General features: G+C 43.6%; 2 protein-coding genes across 19 annotated transcripts in view; both read left to right on the top strand.

Moving 5' to 3' along the window:
* Positions 1 to 10702, top strand: part of ppfia1 (PTPRF interacting protein alpha 1) — a 38390-nt gene extending 27688 nt beyond the window's left edge. For 2 of the 17 annotated variants that reach the window (XM_079157817.1, XM_079157824.1), the window contains 12 exons: positions 566 to 577; positions 1655 to 1736; positions 2412 to 2612; positions 2924 to 2986; positions 4525 to 4551; positions 5679 to 5854; positions 6171 to 6268; positions 6568 to 6743; positions 7464 to 7532; positions 7688 to 7856; positions 8067 to 8131; positions 9210 to 10702. In XM_079157817.1, the coding sequence (XP_079013943.1) occupies positions 566 to 577; positions 1655 to 1736; positions 2412 to 2612; positions 2924 to 2986; positions 4525 to 4551; positions 5679 to 5854; positions 6171 to 6268; positions 6568 to 6743; positions 7464 to 7532; positions 7688 to 7856; positions 8067 to 8122 (1129 nt within the window). In that variant the 3' untranslated portion in view covers positions 8123 to 8131; positions 9210 to 10702. Of the gene's footprint in view, positions 1 to 565; positions 578 to 1654; positions 1737 to 2411; positions 2613 to 2923; positions 2987 to 4524; positions 4552 to 5678; positions 5855 to 6170; positions 6269 to 6537; positions 6744 to 7463; positions 7533 to 7687; positions 7857 to 8066; positions 8132 to 9209 lie in introns of all 17 variants that reach the window. The other 15 variants (XM_079157814.1, XM_079157823.1, XM_079157827.1 and 12 more) reach the window with 11 other exon arrangements.
* A 1804-nt stretch (positions 10703 to 12506) lies between these two features.
* On the top strand, positions 12507 to 23084 carry cttn (cortactin). Of its 2 annotated transcripts, XM_079162832.1 has the most exons (16): positions 12507 to 12643; positions 13826 to 13923; positions 14009 to 14082; positions 14172 to 14301; positions 15801 to 15911; positions 16001 to 16055; positions 16232 to 16342; positions 16738 to 16848; positions 17657 to 17767; positions 19228 to 19338; positions 20100 to 20155; positions 20234 to 20303; positions 20390 to 20658; positions 20832 to 20919; positions 21477 to 21545; positions 21828 to 23084. In XM_079162832.1, the coding sequence occupies exons 2-16, from the start codon at positions 13834 to 13836 to the stop codon at positions 21962 to 21964; spliced, it is 1593 nt and encodes a 530-aa protein (XP_079018958.1). In that variant the 5' UTR covers positions 12507 to 12643; positions 13826 to 13833; the 3' UTR covers positions 21965 to 23084. The 2 variants fall into 2 exon arrangements, with proteins under 2 accessions (XP_079018958.1, XP_079018959.1); XM_079162833.1 differs by lacking the exon at positions 19228 to 19338.
* The last annotated feature ends 1960 nt before the right edge of the window (positions 23085 to 25044 follow it).

Genomic DNA, 25044 nt, shown 5'->3' with positions numbered 1-25044 from the left:
TTATTTAATCAATGTAGAGCTTTTGATGGTTTACTGGCTTCATATATAGATGAAAAACATAATTATAATAAATCATTAAAAATACTAATTACAAGAATTGTTTTTATCAATAGAAAGTCTGTTATTTCCTAATCATTCGTATTGTGTGTTTTTATACAAATAATAACTATAGATGACAATAACGAAGTAAAACAATGACGTTTACAGTTTTTGACGGCGATGAAAAACAAACAAAACAGAATCCTGATCGGTCATCTGTAGACGTTCTAGTTGCTCCTTTATTTAGCTGCTGATCCGTTGCTCCAGACCGTGAGTCCCGTGGTCCTCACCGGTGTTCAGTGTTCACATTCTCACCCGCTGCCACCGCCTCACGCTCACGCAGCGCCTCCACTTCCATCACAGTTATCTCCCACAGCTGTTTTTTACGTCCCCTCGATAAACGTTTTGTTTGTTGCTCCCATGCAGCTCTTAAATGAGTTCATTCTTTCTCTTTTTATTGTTTTGTCAACCTCCCTCTTCTTCCTCTTCTTCTTTTTGTATCATCCCCTTCTCATTCCATGTGTAGTCCAAAGACGGGGTAAGTTGGTTCACGTTGCTTTTTGCCTTTTTATCTTCTTCCCTCTCTTGGCTTCACGTTGACCTCGCCAGTAACTCCGAGGACCCCCAACAGCTCGTCCCTCTGACTGCCTGATGGCTTTTCCGTGCTGCTCTTTACCTTGCTCTCCACAGAGGAGCCTAACTAACAGGAGTGTGTGTGTGTGTGTGTGTTTATTTTCCTCTCAGTTTTCCTGTTGGTGCATGAAGTTGCTACTCTGGGAAAGATTGAGAATTGTAATTAACAATCAAAGCCAAACGAATGAACTAAACCGAGATCCACTGGAGGTGAAATAAGAGAATTTAAATTGCCGTAAGAATAAAAAGCTTTTAGATTGTTTTGCAGGTTTTCTAAGCTCACTAAAAACAGACGTCACCTGCGACGTCGTCATCACCAGTAGTTCATCTTCAGAGTCTCAGCTGAAGCATCCACGTGTTTAAAATGTCACCGTAATCCAAGACTGATGAGAGTTTCCTCAATCTTTTGTTGGCAGATCGGCCAATCAGAGGCTGTGTTGGTTCTTAATGTTTGATGTGTGGCACACGGCTCCATCTAGTGGTGCAAGCGCAACCTCTCTCTCCATCTCGTAGCATCGGTTAGGGCCTGTTGCTGTGTTTAGAGAGGATCATTCTCTGCTGAACATGAGAGTGCATGAACTGGACGTACAGAGTAGAACGCTCCCTCTCTGCATGTGATGTCCTTCCAGTCGTAGAGGAATGCATCCGTACTGTCGTGCTCCTCCACGTAGACTCTGTCCTGAATCCAGTCGCCTCCCCAGAGGCCCAGCTGAAGACCCATCTGGTTAAACCTGGAGAGGCCCTGACAATGGTTTTCCAGATGTGTGTGTGTGTGTGTTTGAGTCTTTCTGGGTTTCAACTGCTTTTGTCTTCTCTCAAACTCCTGCTCTCCGTTCTGAAGATGCATGTCGGTGATGTCTCTGGGGTTGTGTGCTTCTCTGTTCCAAAGGTGGATTTGATGGAGTGCATATTGGGTTTTTATGATGGCTTTGTGTGTGTGTGTATTTTGTATATTGGCTTTAATATTTCTTTTGTGTCTCAGGCATGAGTTACTGGAGGAGGCTCGCATGCAGGGCCTGCCATTCGCCCAGTGGGACGGACCGACGGTCGTGGTTTGGTTGGAGGTACGACACGGACTCAATAGATCTTTTACTGACGATCGTTATCGATATTCAGTAAAAAGTATGCGATCGGGACATCTTTTCTATTCGCCCATCCCTGATGATGCTAACTTGTAAACAACTGATCCGTGTTTAAATCACCAGGAGAAGAGCTAGTAACGTTAGCAGCACCGCTAACGTGATAAACTAGAATAAATCCAGCAGTTTGAAGGAGATGTTTCATCATTAATACTAATAATGATGAGATTTGTTTATCAATAAAAATACAATCTTTTATTTCCTTTGGTTTAAATTGTTTGTTTTTAATGCAAACAACTCTATAAATTACTAAAACAAAGTAAAAGTATAACACTTAGAACTTTTCATGGTTTACAGACTTCAAAGTGTTGAAATGATTTTTGGGACTGAGGTGAAAATAGAAAGTCTGGATCCTTGTAGACCAACAAAAACTGATCTGTATCTGTTAATACGGATCATCAACGATCAATAATTAGTATCGGCAGCGAAACAAAACGTGATCAGAGATCTAGAAGTTATATTTGCTCCTTTATTTTCCTTTGTGTCGATCCGATCCGTTGCACCACATTCGAACCAGTAAACAGGTTTCTCAGCGTTCGTCCTCCAGGTGAACTTACGGCGCTGTCTCTTGTTTCTTACCCCCCCCCCCCCCCCCCCCAGCTGTGGGTGGGCATGCCGGCCTGGTACGTGGCCGCGTGCCGCGCCAACGTGAAGAGCGGCGCCATCATGTCGGCGCTGTCGGACACGGAGATCCAGAGAGAGATCGGCATCAGCAACCCGCTGCACCGCCTGAAGCTCCGCCTCGCCATCCAGGAGATCATGTCGCTCACCAGCCCGTCGGCTCCGCCCACCTCCAGAACGGTACTGATGGGGTTAACATGTCGATGACAACACGCATCGTAAAGCACTGATAATATTCAGACACTTTGCTGAAGTCTTGAAGATGCCTTTTTAAGCTCTCTGTCTGCTCATTCTTGTCGTCTGACTCAGCACTTTTAATGCATTTTAACAGCTTAACATGAACTAACGATGGGATCAAACTGTGATTCTAGTTTAATTCTTTCTCTAACAGTGATGAAACCTTTTTCTTGATCTTCTCTCTTCCTGTCCTCCACCATCACTCCTCACTCACTTCTCTCACTTGTGATTTGGGGGGTTTGTCAAACGATCAGACCACAGGAAACGTGTGGCTCACACATGAAGAGATGGAGAATTTGGCAGCCACGCCGCCCACGGTTAGTCTCCCCTGATTGGCCGGTGACGCTGGTGGCCTCTTGCTTCTGTGCTGACCGTCGGGTCTCGTTCCAAGTTGCCCGTAGGACGGTCACGCCTTCCTCTTTGCATGCAAATATTAATATTCAACACTTAAGTATGAATCTGGCTTCATGGAGTCTCATTGGGCAACTTGAAACAAGACCTTTTTTTTTCCTTTCTGTGAGTTTGTGATTTCTCTTTCTTCCTCGTTGGTGTTTGTAGTTTCCTGTCGACCTTACGTACGTGTGTGTGTGTGTGTGTGTGTGTGTGTGTGTGTGTGTGTGTGTGTGCGTGTGAGAGCTGTATAGTTGCTCAGAAAAACACCTGCTGCCTAGTTTACTCAGATGTCTACGTCTGAATAAATACAATATTATTATTATTATGAATAAATAGTGTTTGAACATCCAGAACAAGGTATCTGGAAGAGTTGAGCATGAAGGACGTCCTCCCTCTGTTCTGTTTTCTGTTTGTTGACCCACAGTCTTAGGGTTTAGCGATATAACAATATCAATTTATAGTTTTTACGAGGTAGCTTCTGGCTTTATTTATTCCTCTCTAGTTGTATTGTAGCTTTGTGGGCGTGTGTTGCTACTTTACCGCCATATTGGATTTGATATGATTTCTGAATCACTGAATAGGTTTTACATGCACACTGATATCACACCATCATTCTGGATTTGATACGGGTTTATGTAAACAGCATGTATTCCTTGTTTAACGAAGACTCGTGGGATATGGAGCGTTCTTTATTGGACCTGTATACGGCACGTTTACAATACGAGTCCTCGCACACGGCGTCCGTTTTCATGCATCGCCGTGAAAAGATGACGCATTGAATGTGTTGTAACGGGACAGTAAGAATGAGCGGGAAATTAAAATGAATCAAAGGACAAAGGACGTGTTAAATGGTTTGCACGGCTGCATGAAAACAGGAATATTCATATTCATCAGCCATGTTAACAGCTTAGCGGGAATATTGTCTTTAATGGAATAAGTGCAAAATAAGCTGAATATTTTGTGCACGTAAACAGTCAGTGATGAAATAAATCTAATTAGCTTGATTTACCAAAAAACAGACATTCCTGTCTGGTTAGTTTTAAAGATAAATTTACAGAAAATGTATTTATTTATTTTATTTATTTTCTTCTTTTTTTTGGACAGTAGCTTAGGTTACAAAGTATACATTCACACCAGTATATATGGCGTCCACAACTTTTCTAAATTGGGTAACTTTGTACAATTTGGGAGAGTGTACACAAATAAAAACATCAGACAGAGGGGGAGAACTTGAGAGAGCGTGAGATAGGGGTCAATGAGGCTTGCTCAGCTAAAGCATGTAGTTTATTGTAGAATATTATATAATAGTAATTCATACTAGAGTGTTTTCTCCATAGCGCCCACTCGTATACGTTTTGTTTCTGTCTTTGTGCACATGAAGCTGCTCTAACACCCTGCTGCCTCACTAACCCTCACCTCTCTGTTCTTCTCACCATGCTCACTCTAACCATGCTAACACCAGGAGGATGACGAGGGCAGCTGGGCCCAGGTTTGCACCCCCCCACACCCCTTAATAGCACCGTCCTTCCACTCAGTGTGTTTGAAGCTTCTCTTTGAGGAGACGTCACAGTTTTTTCCCTCCGTATTTATTTCCGGATCACTTTTCACTCCGTTTGCGTTTCACAACAAGCATGTTCGGATCGTTGGACCCGGTTAGTTCGGTTCACAGCAGAAACATTTGAACGTTGGGTTCCACTAACAAAACACACATGAAGTTTGATGCTTTTAAAGGTTCCACAACCTGAAGAAGGCGTTACGGTGAAGCACAGGAAGGAGCCGTAGATGATGCTAAAGATGCACAGTTTGCATAGATGAAGAAGTCGAGCCTCTCTATTGTGAAATATAATAAATAATCCTCACTATCCAAAAACACCTGGTTTTAAAGGTCCTGTCCGTATCGTGCACTTCAGATGAGGAAACATATTTATTCATTATCTGCACACGTAAGTCGTCATTAATTGAGATTATGAAAAAATGATCTCATACAACAGACCTCCCCTCAATGAGGAAAACTAACAAAGACAAAAGAAACCTAAACTATCATCATTTATAAAAATACAACGAAGGAAAATGCCAAGAAGAGCAGAAAAACCAGCCAATCAGGAGACGGTGTTTACATGAAGAGCAATACGTCGACAGAAAGACTCTTCTCCTAAAACTTAGTCAGAAGATCTTTTTCTCCGTAACGTCTACAAAGGTGACCAGAGACCAGCTTATGATGAAGCATCAATCTGCAAACAATGTGCATTTGTTGTTTTTAAATCATAATTAACAACCTCAATGCACCAGAGGAGTAAACAAACAGCAGATACTATAAACCGATTCAACTCGGACAGTAAAACCGTACAAATGAGTCGGTGTTATAGACTCACTAGAACACAGTCTGTAGCAGTTAGAATACTTTATATTTCTTTAACTATTATATTTTATATTAACAGTTCATGTTAGAACTGTTTACTGTTTATACATATTGAATACTCTTTGCAGTGTGTCGACCTTTTTAAAATGATTAATCAACAGTCCTCAAGTTTAGATAACTGAAAGACATCATTTCCAATAACTAGCTTCCTGTTTGTCTCACGTGTGCGTGTTCAGTGATGTGTTCTGTGACCGCAGACGTTGGCGTACGGAGACATGAACCACGAGTGGATCGGTAACGAGTGGCTGCCCAGCCTGGGTTTACCTCAGTACCGCTCCTACTTCATGGAGTCTCTGGTGGACGCCCGCATGCTGGACCACCTCACCAAGAAGGACCTGAGGGGGCAGCTCAAGATGGTGGACAGCTTCCACAGGTAACTCGCAGCCACTCAGGAGAAAACATGGTTTTTAATGCACGGATCCATGCACACGAGAGGAAAGCGTCTGTAGATTTCTACTAAATTCACCATTACATAATGCCTCATTTACATATTTAAACATAACATTTCAGAAAACTTGTAATACGATAAATAATCCTCTTAATGTGAGCAATGAAGTGGTGAAGCTTCATGTTGATATCTAAAGAGACCAAAATCCAAAATGACTTCATCCCCAGTATAGTCTGTGACCTCCATTGTTGAGCAACTAGCAGGGATGTGAATGAACTTGTGTGTTGTGTTGGTGCAACAGGAACAGTTTCCAGTGTGGAGTGATGTCACTGAGGAGGCTCAACTACGACAGGAAGGAGCTGGAGAGGAGGAGGGAGGAGTCTCAGCTCGAACTTCAAGGTAACTCGCAGAAGTTCAACCGCTCATAATTACAATACATACAATTATTTGTAATGATGTATAATAATGAGCTTAGAGCTCGTGTTAGGAAGTTAAACAGCCCATAATTCATCTCTAATATCTGTTTTACATTCATGTGAAAACATCTCCTTCAAACTACTGGATTTATTCAAGTTTGGAGGAGGAGGACGTTATAACTTAATCGTCCTCTGATGACTCATGTGTCATTAATCCGTCACACCACTCCGTCTTTGTCCCTTTTTTATAAGACACGATGTTGAACGTGTCTGTCTCTCCAGAGGTGCTGGTGTGGAGCAATGAGCGAGTGATCAGCTGGATTCAGGCCATCGGGCTGAAGGAGTACAGCAGCAACCTCTACGAGAGCGGAATCCACGGGGCGCTGCTGGGCCTGGACGAGACCTTCGACCACAACGCTCTGGCTCTACTGCTGCAGATCCCCACGCAGAACACACAGGTACACGCCGCCCGTCAGCTGGTGCACGCGCGTCATGTGACTGAAGACTCTCATCAGTGGTTCCAGATGAGCTTCAGGCTGCTTATAGTGGGTGCTAAACATTAGCGCAGTATGTTAGCATGCCTTCTATGCTAGGTACTGAAGGTTTACTGAATGTATTGTGTCGGTGAATGAGATAAAGGGTTCCTACTGAGAGACATTTTTTTGTTACAGAGTAAAATCCTTTTTATTTAACCGGATACAGCAGATATATCGATTTCACAAATACACAAGACTCCGTTGACAGAAACAATTTGACCACGTCGTGAAACACACTTAGTTCAAACTCGACAGAAACAAAATACAAACCACCTTGGTTCATCTTTCTACTTTAACACGGGTTGAGTCAAAATAAACCTTTAATTCCAAAAAATGTGCAAATTCTTTTGGAATTTTGGAATTTTTTGGAATATAAAGGTTCAAAATAAACCTTTAATTCAGAGCAAATATCATCAGAAAAGATGTTGGAGGGAAATCATCTGTAGAGCCAGAATGTTTAGTTTTATAATTAGCCCTCCTGCTGAGTTCATCACTGATCTGTTGTTCACTATGTAGCGTCATCAGGGATCCGCCACTAAAAGCATTCCTGACAATCTTCAGACAATCGCTCAGAATTCATTCGGGGTTCAACGGGTGATTCGTTAACGGTCGACTCTTCCTCCTCTCGTCTCTCTCTTGTAGGCCAGAGCGACTCTGGAGCGTGAATACAACAGCCTGCTGGCCGTCGGCACAGACAGGAGAATGGAAGAGGTGACGAACACAAACACACTCTGCAACACAAACTCAGTGATGAATCATGTTATTTAACACACCTCCACCTCTCTCTCTCTCTCTCTCTCTCTCTCTCTCTCTCTCTCTCTCTCTCTCTCTCTCTCTCTCTCTCTCTCTCTCTCTCTCTCTCTCAGGACGACGATAAGAACTTCCGCCGAGCTCCGTCATGGAGGAAGAAGTTCAGGCCCAAAGACATGAGGGGGATGTCTTTGGGTGCATCCGACACTCTGCCCGCCAACTTCCGAGTGACCGGCAGCGGCGGGGGGTCTCCCTCCATGCAGCCAAAGAGGAGCCCGATGGAAGGTAAGCGGAGTGTGTGTGTGTGTGTGTGTAATATGCTCCGTCATGGCTGCTACTGACTCAAGTAGAAACTTCTCCGACGGGCGCAGAATCCGCCCAGATTCCTCGTGTACTCGACTCTTCTCGAATGGCTTTGCTGCTGTGCCGTTTGTTTTACTGTGCTGTGACTAACGGCATGTCTTTGCATGTGATTCTGCCAACATGGAAACACAGGAAGTCAGTCTATACAGAGGCTGGACACGGCCACAGTCAGGACCTACTCTTGTTAACACACAACGGTAAGCATCAACTCTGCAATGATGGAAGTACACTCAAAGCACACACAGTATGGCTGTTGCTTCACTGCAGATTAGGGGTGGGGAATCGATACAGCATAGTATCGCCATATTGGATCGATACACGAACGCCATATATCTTTTATTGCATAAACTCTTTATATTGCAATTAGGGATGTCGGTAACCCATCAACTGCGGTTATATAAGATCGTCATCGGCCAATATTTAGTAAATATATGAGATCTGAAGCTCGACATTGACACTTTGTAGTCACCAGTCTGATATTGATGTCATCTGTAAAATGTAGTTTTGGTGATAAACTTGAATAAATCCAGTAGTTTGAAGATGTTTTCACATGAATATAAAATAGATATTAGAGATGAATTATGAGCTGTTTGACTTCCTAACACGAGCTCTAAGCACATTATTATACATCAATAAAGATACAATCGTGTGATTTTATGTAAATCCCCACTATAGATGACTTAAACAAAGTAAAAAGAAGTTTGATGATAATAGATATTTTAGTTCATTGGCTATAGGCCTGTTAGAAACAGACTGATGTGAGATGTGGAAACTTTATCTTAATAGACAAAACAGAAAAACTGCATAGTTTTGTAGTTGAAAATAGGTAATAAATCGCATTATATTGCAATGCTTGATATTGTAATAGTCGCAACATAAAAATCAAAATAATGTATCGAGACTGAAGTATCGCAATATCGTATCGTGATTTAAATATCGTGATAATACCGTATCGTGACTTAAGTATCGTGATAATACCGTATCGTGACTTAAGTATCGTGATAATACCGTATCGTGACTTAAGTATCGTGATGATACCATATCGTGACTTAAGTATCGTGATGATACCGTATCGCGATAATACCGTATCGTGTAACGTGGGGCCTCTATTGATTCCCACCCCTGCTGCAGAACTGCTCCTCTCTCTTTCCAGGCAGAAAGCAGCTTTCTTCTACTGTACTTGGCTTAAATAACGCATGTTGTACGCCTCTCCTCCTCTCCTCTCCTCTCCTCCTCTCCTCTCCTTGTGTCCGTTCATCTCTCTCCCCTTCTCAGTTTATCCTCATTATTTCTATAGGTAACCGCTGGTCTGAAGATGAGGGGGAATTCCCTGCATACAAGACCAGGATGATGAACTGAAATGACACTAAAAACAATGTTTTGTTTTTTTCTGTCGTCGTCACAGAGAAAAACTTTACTCACCGATCTCAGTATCTCTAGTGGAAACTTTTTAGATTTATCTACATTTGTTATTATATTTATGTAAACCAATGGGACATTTAATTGATTTTAGAATTACTATGTAATCCCTTTTTTTGCCTCTATCCCGTTAATCAACCCACTTTTTAAAAAAGAAACCTTTCTCCACTGTGCCCGAGCGTATTAAAAGCTAAGCTTTCAGATGTAACTGAATGTTTCTATCGTCTGGAGTTTGTATATTTCTACCAACAGACATTTTATCTTTTCTTTTTTATAACCCTGATTCTATTGACCAGATGTATGTTCTTTTGTTTGTTTCCTCCTTCTTTGATTTGAATTCTAATCATTAAATGTATGCTTAAGTGACTTTGATATGTGATATATAACTTAATTCATATCATTTGCCCTTTTTAGCTGTTGTAATATTTGTAGCGTATCACCTGTGACGTTGTGTGAAAGCAGCTCCGAGGTCGACGTGTGAATATCGAGACAAATTGCTGGACTGTTTCACAAACTGCTCGACACTGTGAGTCCTCCATCGCCGCGACAATAACTGCTGGCAAGACCGGTGATGGTGACAACAGAGATATCATGTGAAACACACAGTATATATATATATATATATAGTTTCCTTTTCTCTTCGTTATTTTCCATATCCGCAAAACCAAAATGAATTTTAAGAATTAAAGCCATATAACGGTAGCGGAGGAGAACACAAACCAACCCTAGAGGGCGTCTTTCAATGCAAGCGGAACCACAAAACGGAGGTTTCTCTAGTTGACCTTGCATGTTGGTAACTTCTCCTCTTATCTCCACCCGACCACACCAGCTCGCCCCTTTAACAAAAACAAACCTCCCTCTCTCACACACACACACACACTCGTACAGGATGAAACTCCTTCGATGGACCAACTTCACTGAGGCCTCAGTCGCTCCCCGCTGTGACTCGACGGTGCGATCCCCCCACATACCTTTTTCTACGAAGATTTCATATCGAGCCTTATCGCTTCCTAACTCCTCTGTCGTCTCCTTCTTATTTATTGTCACTCGCCCCCCCCCCCCCCCCCCCCCCCCCCCCCCGTCTCAAACACAGGTTCCACCGTTAGTTTTCACGGCACATGAGAAGGAACCGCAGACTCTTCTCTCCACCCGACATGTGGATAAAGCTTAAAGTAGAAATGCTTTTTCTCTGTTTGTGATTTAGTCATTTATGCACAAATCATGTTGCTGTTTCTATTCCCCGCTCTCCCCTCTTGTAACAATGATGTACAGTCTTGAGTACTTATAAACTACTTTTATCACAATATTATTTATTGCTTACTTTCAATAAAATGCTGAAACTCATTTTCCACTGCAGATAAAGACTGAAGCCTCTTCCTGTCCTACTTTTGGGTTCTTTTAACAAAGTCCTTGTTGAGTGTGAATCTTATTTGTGAAATATAGGACGCATCATTTAAACGGCTCTGTTTTCTGAATCATTTTCCAGAAGTGTAAATTATAAGGAACATTTAGACATTGTTCAGTCTGCACAATTCAAATAAATGATCCAGTTAATTAAAAGTGGAACTATTAAGAGTTTCAGTCTCGGTATTTAACAGGTAATTACTGTTTTATAATCGGACCCTTTAAAGCATTCGCACCCTTTTCATGTTTTATTTTATTACATTGTATCAAAGAGGATTTAAGGTTTCTGGCACCGACCAACTGAAAATGACTCGTTTCAAGTTAAAATGTGATAAAAACGATCTACAAAGTCCTCTCGATCAGCTACAGATCTAAGACGTGAAGGTGTTGGTGAGCATAGACTGACTCAATCAATTATCTGTCAGATAAACGTTAACACGGTGGAGACTATGGAAGCCCATTCCCGCCAGCAAAAAAAAAAAAAAAGAAATCCACCCAGAAAAAAAAAGAAAAGATTATGACTTTTAAAATTTATTTTATTTTATTTAACCGAAAAAAAAAAGATGTTTTTTTTTTATTATTATTTTATTTTATTTAAACGGAAAAAAGTTAAAAAAATTAATTTAAAAAAACAATCTTTTTTTTTTTACTTTTTTCGGGCTACAAAAAAAAAAACATATTTTTTTTTCTTTCTGGGTGGATATATATATTTATTTTTTGGGTGGATATTTTATTTTTAATTTTTTTTTTGGGTGGATTTTCTTTCTTTTTTTTGCTGGCTTAAATGGGCTTTCATAGGAGACTCCACAAATCTGACCAAAGAAATATTGGAAACAGTCAACTGAACAGTCTAAATATTTCATTTAGAGGTTTGTGGTCATTTATGAGAGTTTGAGGATTCATTGACTAGTGGTGGAAACTACTGTATAATAAACTTTACTGTATAATAAACTTTACTGTATAATACGGAGTACTGGAGGCTACTTCAGTAAAATATTGAGGTACTTAAGTATTTATATTTTCAGAAAATCTCTTCATTTTTACAAAGTTTTTCATTATTTTGGAATTCTTAGTCATTATTTTGAATTACTTGTCAGTTGAATTACTTAGTTATTCTTTATAGTTACTATTTCATTATTTTGAGACAGACAGAGAGGGAGAGACACCACCTCACTGCATGGATCCTGGACTACCTCACCAACCGTCCACAGTATGTGCGGATACGGGAGTGTGAGTCCGACCTGGTCTCCTGCAGCACGTACCTGTAGGTACTTATAAGTACCTGTGTGTTCACTTGAACAATAAACTGGACTGATCACACACACACACTATATAAAAAGGGTCAGAGCAGACTCTACCTGCTGAGGAGACTCAGGTCTTTTGGGGGTGCAGGGAGCTCTCCTGAGGACCTTCTTTGACTCTGTGGTGGCATCAGCCATCTTCTATGGAGGGGTCTGCAGCAGGAGACAGGAGGACGATGGCTAAGCTCTCATCCCTGATGAGCAACACCTCCCACCCCATGCGGGACGCCCTGCAGCTCCTTCAGCCCCCGGTGTGTGAAGGAGAGGTTTATTACTTATTTATAATACTTGTTGCTCTTGTTTTTTACTCTGTATCTTGTGGATTATTTTTTATCTTATCTTAGAAAGAGAGCGAGACAGACAGACAGAGAGTAATAATACAAACAAATAAATCAGCAATTAGCGATATTCCACGTGCCCCGCCCATTTGTTGACGTCAGCACGGCGGAGAGATATTGGGAGACCCGGAAGAGAGAGCGCGAGAAGATCCCAGTAACGATCTTGCTCTCCCATCAACGGACTACTTCCAGCAGCAGGACTTAATACCTGCAACCAGACTCTGGTCAGAGCTACCTGTCGGAGACGGTGAGTGTCGTCACTTCTTTTAAATACCTGAGGAGAAACCTCGCCGAGCTCGCGCTGAGTCAGTTAAGCATTCCAGAAGGAGGGCTAGCTTTAGCTAAGCTAACATGGGAGGAAAAACTGGAACAGGAAATACCACACACATACACGCCTTAAAAAAAGACGACACGCAGACAAACGTGTCAGAGTTCCCATTGAGCTAGCAGCGCGTGAATGCTTTAATTAACCACGTTTCAATGTGAGGAATCAGATTTATATATTTGAGGATTAACGTTTATTCACGTGTCCTGAGCTGCTGTGATTGAAGCTAACCGACGTTAAGCTAAAGGTACACGAGCTACCTGTGTCCGGAAACAACGCTAATGCATCTCATTTAAAGTCTGTCTCTCTCTCTCTCTCTCTCTCTCTCTCTCTCTCTCTCTCTCTCTCTCTCTCTCTCTCTCTCTCTCTCTCTCTCTCTCTCTCTGTCTGTCTCTGTCTGTCTCTGTCTGTCTCTGTCTGTCTCTCTCCCTCTCTGTCTCTGTTTGTCTGTCTCTCTTTTTATTTATATTCAGTTAAAGAAGTGATTCTTCTCCGCCGTGGAGCTGAAACAATAACTTGATTCATTTCACATTTGACATTAAATAACATGTTGACTTCATGCAGTTGACAGTAATTATTGTGACGATGTAACACTGGTTTAATCTAGTTTAATAGATCATTGACTGTGCATTTAAAAGAAACAACGCTGTCCTTACTTCCAGCATCTCAGATGTTCTCTGTTTAATGTTGTTATTATAATGATATACGTTTGAATATCTTTGGGTTTTTAACTGTTTGGCTCTGTAAATAGTTGCAAGCTTGCGTTCTTAAGTGAAGCTGAGCTTGTCCTCACATCTGGAACCAGAGAACGGTCGATTGATAAATTACTAAAATCATTTATCCAATAATTACATTTGGCTGAATCACCAAAATGTCCACCTCTACATGTCAGTATTGTATAAAGATATACTTTAAAAATCTGGACCTTTTGGAACACAGAACAGCAGTAAAATAGTCCAAACATAAAGTCCACTGACTCGGCCGTTCCCGGAGCTCTCAACCGTCTCCCACGGCCTTCTTCAGCCTCGCAAAATGACCAGAACTCCTTAAAGACGGAAGCTTTGATTCTCTCCGTCCGTATGACGTGTTCTTCTTGTTCCTCAGTGTTAAAGATGTGGAAGGCAGCAGCAGGACAGTCGGTCAATGTGGCCGTGACTGAAGACGGAGACGGAGACGACTGGGAGACGGACCCAGACTTTGAGGTACCGATGCTCGATCTCTGTCTGTCTGTCTCTCTTTGTGTCTGTCTTTCCTCCTCCTCATTTTCTTGTGTCCCTGTCTCTCTAGAATGACGTGTCGGAGAGGGAGCAGCGTTGGGGGGCCAAGACGGTGGAGGGCTCCGGACATCAGGAGCACATCGAGTGAGGAAGCCACCCATCCTGATTTCCTTTTGTGTGCTAAAAGGACCCCAACCCGTGTCTCCTAACTCTTGTCTCCTTCCTCGGCGTAGTATCCACCGGCTGCGTGAGACGGTGTCCACGGAGCACACCAGCCTGAAGCAGAAGGAGCAGGACACCATGCCCAAGGCCTCGCATGGGTACGGGGGCAAGTTCGGAGTTCAGCAGGACCGCATGGACAAGGTGAGAGGATAAAAGCTGGGACTGTGTCTCTGCTCTCACGCACGTTTACAAAGAGCTGTGTCGCCGCGCTGCCGGATGAAGTGGTGATGGTGCAAAAAAGTAACATTAAAGTAGACTAAACAACGTCTCTCAAATGTTCATTTAGCCCGTGAGGATATATTGTCTGTCTTCAAACAAGCAAAGACAGATAAGAACAACACGGTAGTTTAGCAGCAAACGCGTGTTTTGTATTGAAAGACATTTTCCAAGTGATGAAGGCATCGTGACTCGTGCCGACCGATTCGGTGACTTGTAGCCGATTTCTTAACTGTCTAGTAACTGTAGCCCCGCCCCTAAAGCATCCCCTGCTTTATGGTCTGTTTGACTCTAAATGGACCATCATTTACTAAATGAACATCATGCTGTATTGAAGAAGACTTGAAACTAGAGATTGAGACCATAAACTCATGTTTACAATGTTTACTGAGGTAATAAATCAAGAGAGAAGTAGTCATTTTCTCATAGACTTCTATACAACCAGAGGAGTCGCCCCCTGGTGGACACTAGAGAGAATGCAGCGTTCACCACCACAGTTTAGTCAAACCGCAGGTAACAGTGGATTTAGGATTTTGGATGACGTGCCGTGTAGAACGCTGTTGCAGTAGTCGATTCTGGAGGCAATGAAGGCGTGGATCAGAGTTTCATGGGCGGAGACTGACGATGTTTTTTTTAAGTGGAAAAAGGCAGTTCTGGTGATTTGGTTGACGTGGTGTTCAAAGCAGAGGTTGCTGTCAAACGTGACCCTGAGGTTGCGGATGTGTGGGGAGGGAGACAGAGGGGGGAGTTGTGACTGGTTCTAGTGAGGGATGTGGGAACGATTATGATGATGATCTCAAGATTCATCACAGTTGGAGTTTGAGGAAGTTGGTTTACGTCCATGATTTTATGTCAGTGAGGCCGCTGGTTCAGAGTGGAGTGAGCAGCAGAGGTAATGCTGACGTATGATGTTACCAAGAGGGGAGCAAGTAGAGGATGAACAGAAGAGAACCGAGCACCGAACCCCGGGGGACGCCTCGAGACAGAGGAGCAGTGGAGGAGGTGATGTTGAGGGATGATGATGATGATGATGGAGGAGGAGGAGGAGGTGACCAGCGTCTGAGGAGAGCAGGAGGTCGTTGGTGACTTTGAGGAGTCTCACCTTAATGTTCCTTCTGTTCACTTCCTTCTGGATATGTGGTACAGCTGCAGAGAGTGAGATGAAAACAGCTTGATGGATGAATTCTTTCTTTCTTTCTCTCTTTGCTGTCGGTTTCCTGCTGTCGCCCCCCCCTCCCCCCCTCCTCTCTGTGGTCATAGCAGCATGAATGTGATGACCGAGCACTGTTTACACCACACTGTGTTCATCTGGGATGAGTCAGACGTCACCACCTCAAACCTCTGGCTGTGTTTCATGCCTCCAGCTCCTCAAACATTCCTCGTTCTCTTTCTTCAGTCTCTCTCTGTTGTGTGTTTCCTCACAGTCGGCCATGGGTCACGACTACCAGAGCAAGCTGTCCAAGCACTGCTCCCAGACGGACACGTCCAAGGGCTTCGGAGGGAAGTTTGGAGTGCAAGCGGACCGCGTGGACCAGGTATGTCCAGAGGCCAACATCTGCATTTCTACAAGAAATGTTACGCTCCTTCTTCAGGAAACTTAAACAGTGTCTCTCTCTCTCTCTAGTCAGCTGTTGGGTTCGAGTACGCCGGGAAGACGGAGAAACACGCTTCACAGAAAGGTGACGTGTGGATCAGTTTAACACACTCCTGAGAGGAGAACATGCATTCTGTTTTAGCTCTAAGCTACTGCCGGTAAATGTTAGACAGGAATTTTGGAATTGGGTTGTCTTTGTTGACCGCTGCTTCACCCTGACCTCTGACCCCCCCCCCCCCCCCCCCCCCCCCCGCTGTGTAGACTACTCCACTGGGTTCGGCGGGCGGTACGGTGTGCAGGCCGATCGAGTCGACCAGAGCGCATTGGGCTTCGATTACCAGGGCAAGACCGAGAAACACGACTCCCAGAAAGGTTTGTCCAGATCTCCTGCAGCATCACACACACACACACACACACACACACACACACACACACACACACACACACACACACACACACACACACACGGCCTGACTCAACGAGTGCAGGTCCTGACAAATCGTGTTATTTTTACGAGCCGTTGCTCAAACGTTGGCTTTGTTTTCATTCTTCTCTCGGTTGCATGTGTGATGTGATGTTTGCTCTCCAGTGTTTCTAAAGACGTCAGATAAGAACTCTACGATATGCTTTGTTGGTATCAGAATGGGCTCTTTGATAAACTGCACTGAGTGGAAACGTATTGTCGTTTAACACCAAAGTCTAAAGATCTTATCTCGTGTGGAGAGAACCTCTCTCACCTCTTCCCGTCTTAACTTTGTGTTTCTCAGATTACACGAAAGGCTTCGGCGGCAAGTTTGGCGTCGAGACCGACAAGGTGGACAAGAGCGCCATGGGCTTTGAGTACCAGGGCAAAACGGAGAAGCACGAGTCCCAGAAAGGTGAGGAGGAGGAGGAGGAGGAGGAGGAGGAGGAGGAGGAGGAGGAGGAGGAGGAGGAGGAGGAGGAGGAGGAGGAGGAGGAGGAGGAGGAGGAGGAGGAGGAGGAGGAGGAGGAGGAGGAGGAGGAGGAGGAGGAGGAGGAGGAGGAGGAGGAGGAGGAGGAGGAGGAGGAGGAGGAGGAGGCTCATGTCTGTCCTGACTTGTCTGCACGCTCACCTGCAGCTTCTTGTCTCGACACACCTGTGCAGACTTTACTGCAGCTTACAGATACGGCCGTAGATCACATCAACAGTTCCCCCACAATGCACTTGGGCTGTGTTTGCATATGTGAGACGAGTGGGTCACATGCTCTGATAACAGAAGGTCTTAATACGGCTCTCATACAGTTCAAGTTTGTTATTTTCTCTCGTAAGCATCTCCTGCTGAACGCCACTGTTTACACAACTCTTCATCTTTAATAATAATAATAATCTTTTAGTGAATATTCCTCCACAAAGACGAGGAAACGCTTTACATAAAACATGCAACACAAACGTGTTATGAAGAGACATTTAAATATGATTTAACAATGAACAGAAGGTAAACTAGGATCAGACGGGGACACAACGTAAGAAATGACTTCATAACAGACACCAACGCGTCCAGAGAGAGGAAGTGAAAACATGAAGGTTTAAAGTATTTAAACCTGAAATACTGGAACAGTTCCTTCAGATAACACATCGTACCACGACATGTACCATGCAGAATTACTTCTGTACTTTTGATAAAGTAATATTCTCAATTATTTGACGTGTGTGTGTGTGTGTAGACTATGTGAAGGGCTTCGGGGGGAAGTTTGGAGTGCAGACGGACCGACAGGATAAGTCTGCGTTGGGATGGGACCACCAGGAGAAACCCCAGCTCCACGAGTCCCAGAAAGGTACACACACACACACACACACACACACACACACACACACACACACACACACACACACACACACACACACACACACACACACACACACACGGGGGTCCGATCAGTGAGGGTTATGGGACGTCCTGAGTAATGATAGTTAATACAATCAGACCAATGATGCCAAAACAACCATAAAACCAAAGCACCCGGCTAGACACGGACATCTTCAGCTGAAGCTTCTCAGTTTTTATACTCAACTCCATATCGATTTGATCAACGAGTCTACTGATAGATATATATGTATATGTGTGTGTATATATACATACATCTCCCTATATCACCTGCTTCCTCTTAGAAAGTCCAACGTGTTGGATAAAGCTCATGTTATTACTATTCTGCAGCGTTTTTATTTGAAGCTTTGTTTTGAGAGAGAAGATTCTGTAACTTGGTGCCGCTTTGGAGAAAATGTAAGTTATTTAATAGTCAATGTTTTATTATTCATAATCTTTTGAATTTCAGTTTCCCATGAAGGAAAACTAAAATATGTGTGTTTGCTGTCAATTGTTAGAAAGAAGGAAAATGGAATTTTCCCATTTGACTTTATCTAAAGTTTAAACGAGGAGAACCTCCGCTCTGATGTGGGTCATTGTGGGTCTGATGTGGGTCATTGTGGGTCTGATGTGGGTCATTGTGGCTCTGATGTGGGTCATTGTGGGTCTGATGTGGGTCATTGTGGGTCTGATGTGGGTCATTGTGGCTCTGATGTGGGTCATTGTGGGTCTGATGTGGGTCATTGTGGGTCTGATGTGGTCTTTCAAAGCTTCACAACTTCCTCAATCTGCGGTTAACTTCCGAAGCTCAGAAAGAGGAAGTGAAACCACAGCTCAGATTCATGTCAGGCCTTTTAAAATAACGGACATCTCTCGCATCTTAAAAGTAGTTTTATTCTCTTTGAGATGAGCAGTTTAGACATGTAGAGCAGCCTGCATTGATCAGCAGCCTTCTCACCTTCAGGAACTCTTCTCTCTACGTTTGTACAACAGAGCTTTGTTCTTTTAGAGACGAGGAAGACTCAGAGCGGACCAACGGGACTGTTTGATACGTTTATTAAAAAGACAGAAAGTGGAGTAACAAAACTCTAACTTTGCTCCCTGACTGAATAATCAGGATGCATTTGCTGCACTTGGCCCACTCAGGAAGGTCCGCGCTCTAAGAGTCTATACGTATGACCACAGCGCTCACTAAACGCTCTTCTCTCCTGAGAGATGGAAGTTAAAACAGAGAGCAGGAACCAACGACTCTCTGCACAGAGCTGCTTTTCTCACTGTGATCATTTTTAGACAGAACTTTTGTAACGTGAGCGTTTGAGTCCTGAAAGCTCTGCCCAGTGTCTCATTGTCTCTATACGTCTGTCTATTTGTGTGTGTGTGTGTGTGTGTGTGTATATATATCTGTGTTTGTCTCTGTGTGTTGTGTTGCAGACTATAAGCGTGGGTTTGGAGGGCAGTATGGGGTAGAGAAGGAGAAGCAGGACCAGTGTGCTCTGGGCTACGAGCACAAGGAGGGCCTGGCTAAGCACGAGTCCCAGAAAGGCACAGACACCCCCCCACCTCCCTACCATCACCCGCCTCCCTACTATCCCCCACCTGCCTGTTATCACCTGTTATCCCCCGCCTCCCTGTTATCGCCTCCCTTTTTCCAGAGAGCCGTCCTCCCTCCTAGCTTGTTCTTTCTTTGGCGCCGTCCTCTCATCCCGGCTGTTTCCTGTTAAATAACGGCCCGTACTGCTGCAGATCAGTTAAAATAAATATCCTATAAAAGAATCCCAGCGTTAGAAACGTAGAGGAACATTTCTACGTTATATGAGGCGTTCATACATTAATACAGCGTGTCGTCACGAGGGCTTCATTCATAACGCACATCTAACAACATATTCTGCTTCAATCCACATTTCGTTTTAGCCTTTCATCACCGACATTTTCTCTGCGGTCGAAAAACAAACACCCCCCAAAAAAAAGCGTAGAATTCAAATATCACACTTGGCGCAGCCCTGTTTAATAAATGAGTATTCACTGAGGCCTCCATGCTGTCTGTCTGCTTCTGCCTTCATGTTGCATGATGTTTTACGGCTGATCTCCAGAGCACAGGTTGAGCCAAGATGGCTGCTTGACCCCCCCCCCCCCTCCCTCCTGTCTGGCTTATGTTAAGACCCTCCTTCACTGTTCTTTTTGGTTTCTCCTCCCTACAGGTTTGCATGAGCTCATCAAGCCGTCCTTCTGATTCCACCAACCACAGTGAAGGGTTGCTAATGTCGAACGGAAACTGACTCTTTAAATCTCCTGTTTGTCACCAGATTATTCTAAAGGATTTGGAGGTAAATTTGGAGTCCAGAATGACCGCATGGACAAGGTGAGGAGTGTCTGTGTGTGCGTGTTTGTGTGTCTGCCGTCGGTAGAGTTGCGTCTCACTTTGTCTCCGGTGTGACAGAGCGCCGGGACGTTTGAGGACGTGGAGAAGGTGACCTCGTCTTACCAGAAAACCCAGCCCGTGGAGGCCGGTAAGCGTTCGTCAGCCGTCGGTTGAGTCGGGAACTCGTGATGTCGTTTCTTCATTCTGCACATTTGTTTTTCCCGCTCCCGTCAGCCGGCAACAGCACGGGAAGCATCAAGGCTCGCTTCGAGAACATCGCCAAGCAGAAGGACGAGGAGGACCGGAAGAGGGCCGAGGAGGAGCGGAGCCGTCGGCAGGCCAAGGAGAAGCAGGAGCAAGAGGAGGCGCGCCGTAAAATCGAGGAGACGGCCAAGGCCCCCTCTCCCGTCCCCGCCGCTGCGAGTCCAAGTCCAAGTCCCAGTCCCAGTCCCAGTCCCACTCCGACCCCACCGGTCCAGCCAGCTGCCGCCCCGGCGTACCAGGTGAGTCACGGTGCAGGTAGTGACGCAAAGAAGCTGGTCTTCATCCAGAATACAAACCTGTGATCTTCATCACACATCTTAATGTTTCCTGATTTTGTGGTTTGAAGAGAACCTCCTCCTGGCTTCAGTGAAGTTCGTAACTCATTAAACAGATTTATGTTTGTGTCTAATAGAAGACGGCGGAAGCTGAGGAGAACAGAGAGCCTCCGAACCAGGAGGAGGACCTGTACCAGAACCCCGACGAGACCGGCCCACCAGCAGGTGACTTTCATTTACCCGGTCGCCGTACGGAAACAAGCCAATGTTTGGTATTTATGCTCTGAACATAATTTATTAGGATTAATCCGTCATCAATGATCAGCTCAACCTTCTACAGAGAAGCACAAGAGACAGACTTGAGAATTGAGAACAGCTTCATAGCTCAAAGGTGGATCGTTGTCTTTGGTCCATCTGGCAGCTCATTGAAATATTAAAACAGGTCTCCCTCTGGTGGATGAATCGCGGTACTGCACTCATCCTAAAGGCATTGACCTTCAACACAGACAGACGTGAGCTATCCAGATAGTGGCGTACCAGGTAGATACAAACAGAATTCAGGCCGTCTACGACGATATCGGTGGCCGCAAAAGCTCAAGACAGATTCACATCCAATTATTGATATTTTCTCTAAAATGTTCTTTGCTATTTAGGTGGGAAACGAAGTGGCGTTGATGTTGAGGGGGCGCTAGCATCACGTAGCTACGCCTCTAGCGTCAGTACCCGACATGGTCAGAAGTCACGTGACGGTGTTAATAACAAACCGTCTTCACTCTTTGCAGGCGACCAGTACGAGTCGGGCGGCGAGGACATCGGGGTGACGGCGGTGGCGCTGTACGACTACCAAGCAGGTGAGACGGAAGGTCCGGGAGGAAGTCTGGGACCCGGAGCGAAGGGGGCTCGGTCACACCAGGACTTAAAACTGTGGAAGTTTTCAAAAGTTTAAAAATTTAATACTGAAAGTAGTTCATCGCTTTATAAAGAAAACACAAACTATTGAAGTTCTGCTTGATAAATGATTAACTGTGGCAGATACGTTCTCTGTTGATCGACTTAACGGATGAACTGAATTCAGCTCTACGATAATCTCGTGCTCCTTCGTCACGTTTCCTTTTTCCCGTTTCTTTTTTCAGCCGGCGAAGACGAGATATCCTTCGACCCCGACGACATCATCACCAACATCGAGATGATCGACGAGGGCTGGTGGCGAGGCGTGTGCAGAGGCGCTTACGGCCTTTTCCCCGCCAACTACGTGGAGGTTCGGCAATGATTGAAAAGAAAAAGAGGAAGGACACGATTTCAAATCCACACTTTGGTCTTTTCTCTCTTCATCTCAGTGCGAGACGTCCTCAGGTCTCCTAGCCGCCTTTCCTTTGCTCCTGTCTCCTCATCGCTCTTCTGTCTTTTCCTCTTTCAGATCACTTAGTTTCTCTCCGTGTAGCAGATGGAGTTACCTTTAGAATCATTTTCTGGGCTTTGCAGTAGTTAAAGATACAAAATGTGACGTGGACGTGCTGAGTTCACTTCCTGCCTCGCAGCCACAAGTTGCATTTTTGGATAATTTATTCGAATCAACTTCAGGTATCGTTGCTTCTTCACACGTTCGAGGATGTTTAGTCTCGACCAAAGACCAGAGTAGTGACGGCAAAAAGAGCTTGAAATGTCTCGACTGAGCTCCGGCTGCTCTGTTTAGTAGCTCCACCTTAACGTAAGCAGCAGTTTAAGGTGGATCGTGACGTTCATCCCGCTGTGGACCTTTGCTTCCTCGGTCTGTCTGCCTAACGTCTGCTGTGTTGCACAGCAGTTTAAATTCCCCGTCGCTTCTCGATGGGAAGAATTCAGTGAAAGCTTTGTGTCGTACGAATCTCCTTTTTCTGATTTTATAAATGATCAAAGATAAACGTTCCTGCTTTCTGCTGATGTTCATTCACAGCGTTCCGAGGCCATAATGCTAAAATGCTACAGCTCATAGTATTACTTTAATCATCTCCATACGTTCTGCTGGTTTAGTGTTGATATCATGCTGAGTCAGATGTACAGAGAGAGATCAGGATTCATGACGCTTTGACAAATAATAGATTTGTTCCTCAGCGCTGTGGCTGAAATGTTGTTGAGGGAATTCTCCAAACACTAAGGATGTTTAACAAACTGCTCGTCTGTTCAGCAGGTGTGTAGCTTAAACAGGTGTGTGTGTGTGTGTGTGTGTCTGTGTGTGTGTCTGTGTGTGTGTGTGTGTGATGTCATTAAATTCATCTTCGGGGTTTTATAATAAATACATTTAAAAAGTGACCTTTTCAAATACATTATTTTTATCTGTACTTCTGTTTGCTTGAGTCACATTACTTGCTTTTTTTTTGTTTTTGTTTCAATAAATAAACTATGAATTATTATTTTGTTTCTGGTGCCTTATTTTAATCCTAATGAAAATGAATTCATCATTAGTTTGACTCAGTAGTATTGTATCGAACGTGACCGTATTGAAATGGACCGATTTAAACTTAATGCATACGTTCTGTGTCTTTCATTTCTGTAGCTTCCTTTTATCAAAACAACGTACAATAAGAACATTCAGGAGGCTTAAAGCAACTTCATGGAACATGAGGCGCTACGTGGAGCTGAATCAATCATTTGGAAAAAAAATGTGAACCTGAAAGTTCAAGTTGTGGTCTTGAACATTGAAAAATACAGCAATGTATCCAAAATAAAAAGAAGTGAATGAAATTTTTTTTTGAGTTGAATATATTTTTGATTCAGTTCTGACATTTTTTTTTTTTTTTTTCATTTTTCACTTTCATATATATTTTGATATTTGAGTTTTTATATTTTTCAGTTTCAGATTTTATATTTTCAGATTCAAATCTTTTTTTCACTTTCAGATCGTTTTTTTTTTAGTTCAGACTTTTGACCCTGATCTCGCGTGGGGGGCGTGGCATCAACAGAGAGGGGCGTGTCATCACGAGTGACAGCATAACAAAGAAGGCCGAGGACCGTCCTCAACCACGTTGCCTTCAGGTAACGTGGGCACCGCGAGAATTATGATTCAACACTTTCTATACACCATATTCACGTGATTGCAAGTAAAACTAATTAGAAAGTGCATAGTTTAAGATGTTAGCAGCCGTCAATGTTGTACTCCCTGGAAGTAGCGTTTCCATCATGTGATTTTTGCATTAATTTGCAAGGTTTCCTTGATTATTCTTGACGTTCTTTATCAATATTTTCAGCCAGGCATCCATACAGTTATATACTACAACGTTATTAAAAATGCGATAGTCAAATGTATGTTAGGACAAGAAGTTCAGAGTTAATGGCAAGAAGCCAGCCCAACATATGTTATTTATATACTGTTTGCCAAAATATGTATTGTTCATGTGGTGTTGTAGTTTACAGAATAGTGACTGTTGCTCCAGTTGTCTGCATTCAGAGATAAACAATGAAGACACATTGACCCGTCATTGACAGCGTCATTGACCCGTTTGTCCACTAGAGGGAGTTTACCGTTAGTGAGCGCTTCTGTCAGCAGTGAACTAATGCAGGAAACGTACATATGTTTTATTTATCACCACAGGTAGAGAGATGTTTTCCTCCGTTTCTTTTTGAAAATATATTGTTCTTAATTTATAAATCCATTGTGCAATGAAGTTCGTTAGGGTTGTGGTTGAGGACGGTCCTCGGCCTTCTTTGTTATGCTGTCACTCGTGATGACACGCCCCTCTCAGTTGATGCCACGCCCCCCACATTAGATCAGGGTCGAAGGTCTGAACTGAAAAAAACGACCTGAAAGTGAAAAAAAGATTTGAAACCGAAAGAAATAATATTTGAATCTGAAAATATAAAATCTGAAATTGAATAATATAAGAACTCAAATATCAAAATATATATGAAATTGAAAAATGTATTTTAAAAAATTCCAGAACTGAATAAAAATTATATTCAACCCAAAAAACTTTTCATTCACTTATTTTTATTTTGGATACGTTGCTGTATTTTTCAATGTTCAAGACCACAACTTGAACTTTCAGGTTCACATTTTTTTTCAAATGATCAAAACTTTTGACCTGGATTTAGCTCCATACTCTACTCCATGTCTACTGTGGACCGGTCTCTGCTGGAGGATCTGGGTCTGTCCACGGTGGACCGGTCTCTGCTGGAGGATCTGGGTCTGTTCACTGTGGACCGGTCTCTGGAGGATCTGGGTCTGTCCACGGTGGACCGGTCTCTGCTGGAGGATCTGGGTCTGTCCACGGTGGACCGGTCTGTGCTGGAGATCCCGCTGGAGTCTGAGCTGAAGGAGTTTCTGGTGAACCTGCATGATTTAGACCATCTTCTCTCTGATGGTCTCATTTACAC

The sequence above is a fragment of the Pholis gunnellus genome (assembly GCF_910591455.1).
Source record: "Pholis gunnellus genome assembly, chromosome: 1".
Taxonomy (NCBI): Eukaryota; Metazoa; Chordata; class Actinopteri; order Perciformes; family Pholidae; genus Pholis; species Pholis gunnellus.
Note: the sequence above shows the minus strand (reverse complement) of the source record. Positions and strands in the feature narration are given on the sequence as shown.

What these genes read in the sequence shown, in the direction of transcription:
- cttn (XM_079162832.1), top strand. Translation starts at nt 13,834, where the DNA reads ATGTGGAAGGCAGCAGCAGGACAGTCGGTCAATGTGGCCGTGACTGAA. An exon ending in AAGCGGACCGCGTGGACCAG is followed by an intron (nt 15,912 to 16,000) that starts GTATGTCCAGAG and finishes CTCTCTCTCTAG; the next exon opens with TCAGCTGTTGGGTTCGAGTA. An exon ending in GAAGCACGAGTCCCAGAAAG is followed by an intron (nt 16,849 to 17,656) that starts GTGAGGAGGAGG and finishes GTGTGTGTGTAG; the next exon opens with ACTATGTGAAGGGCTTCGGG.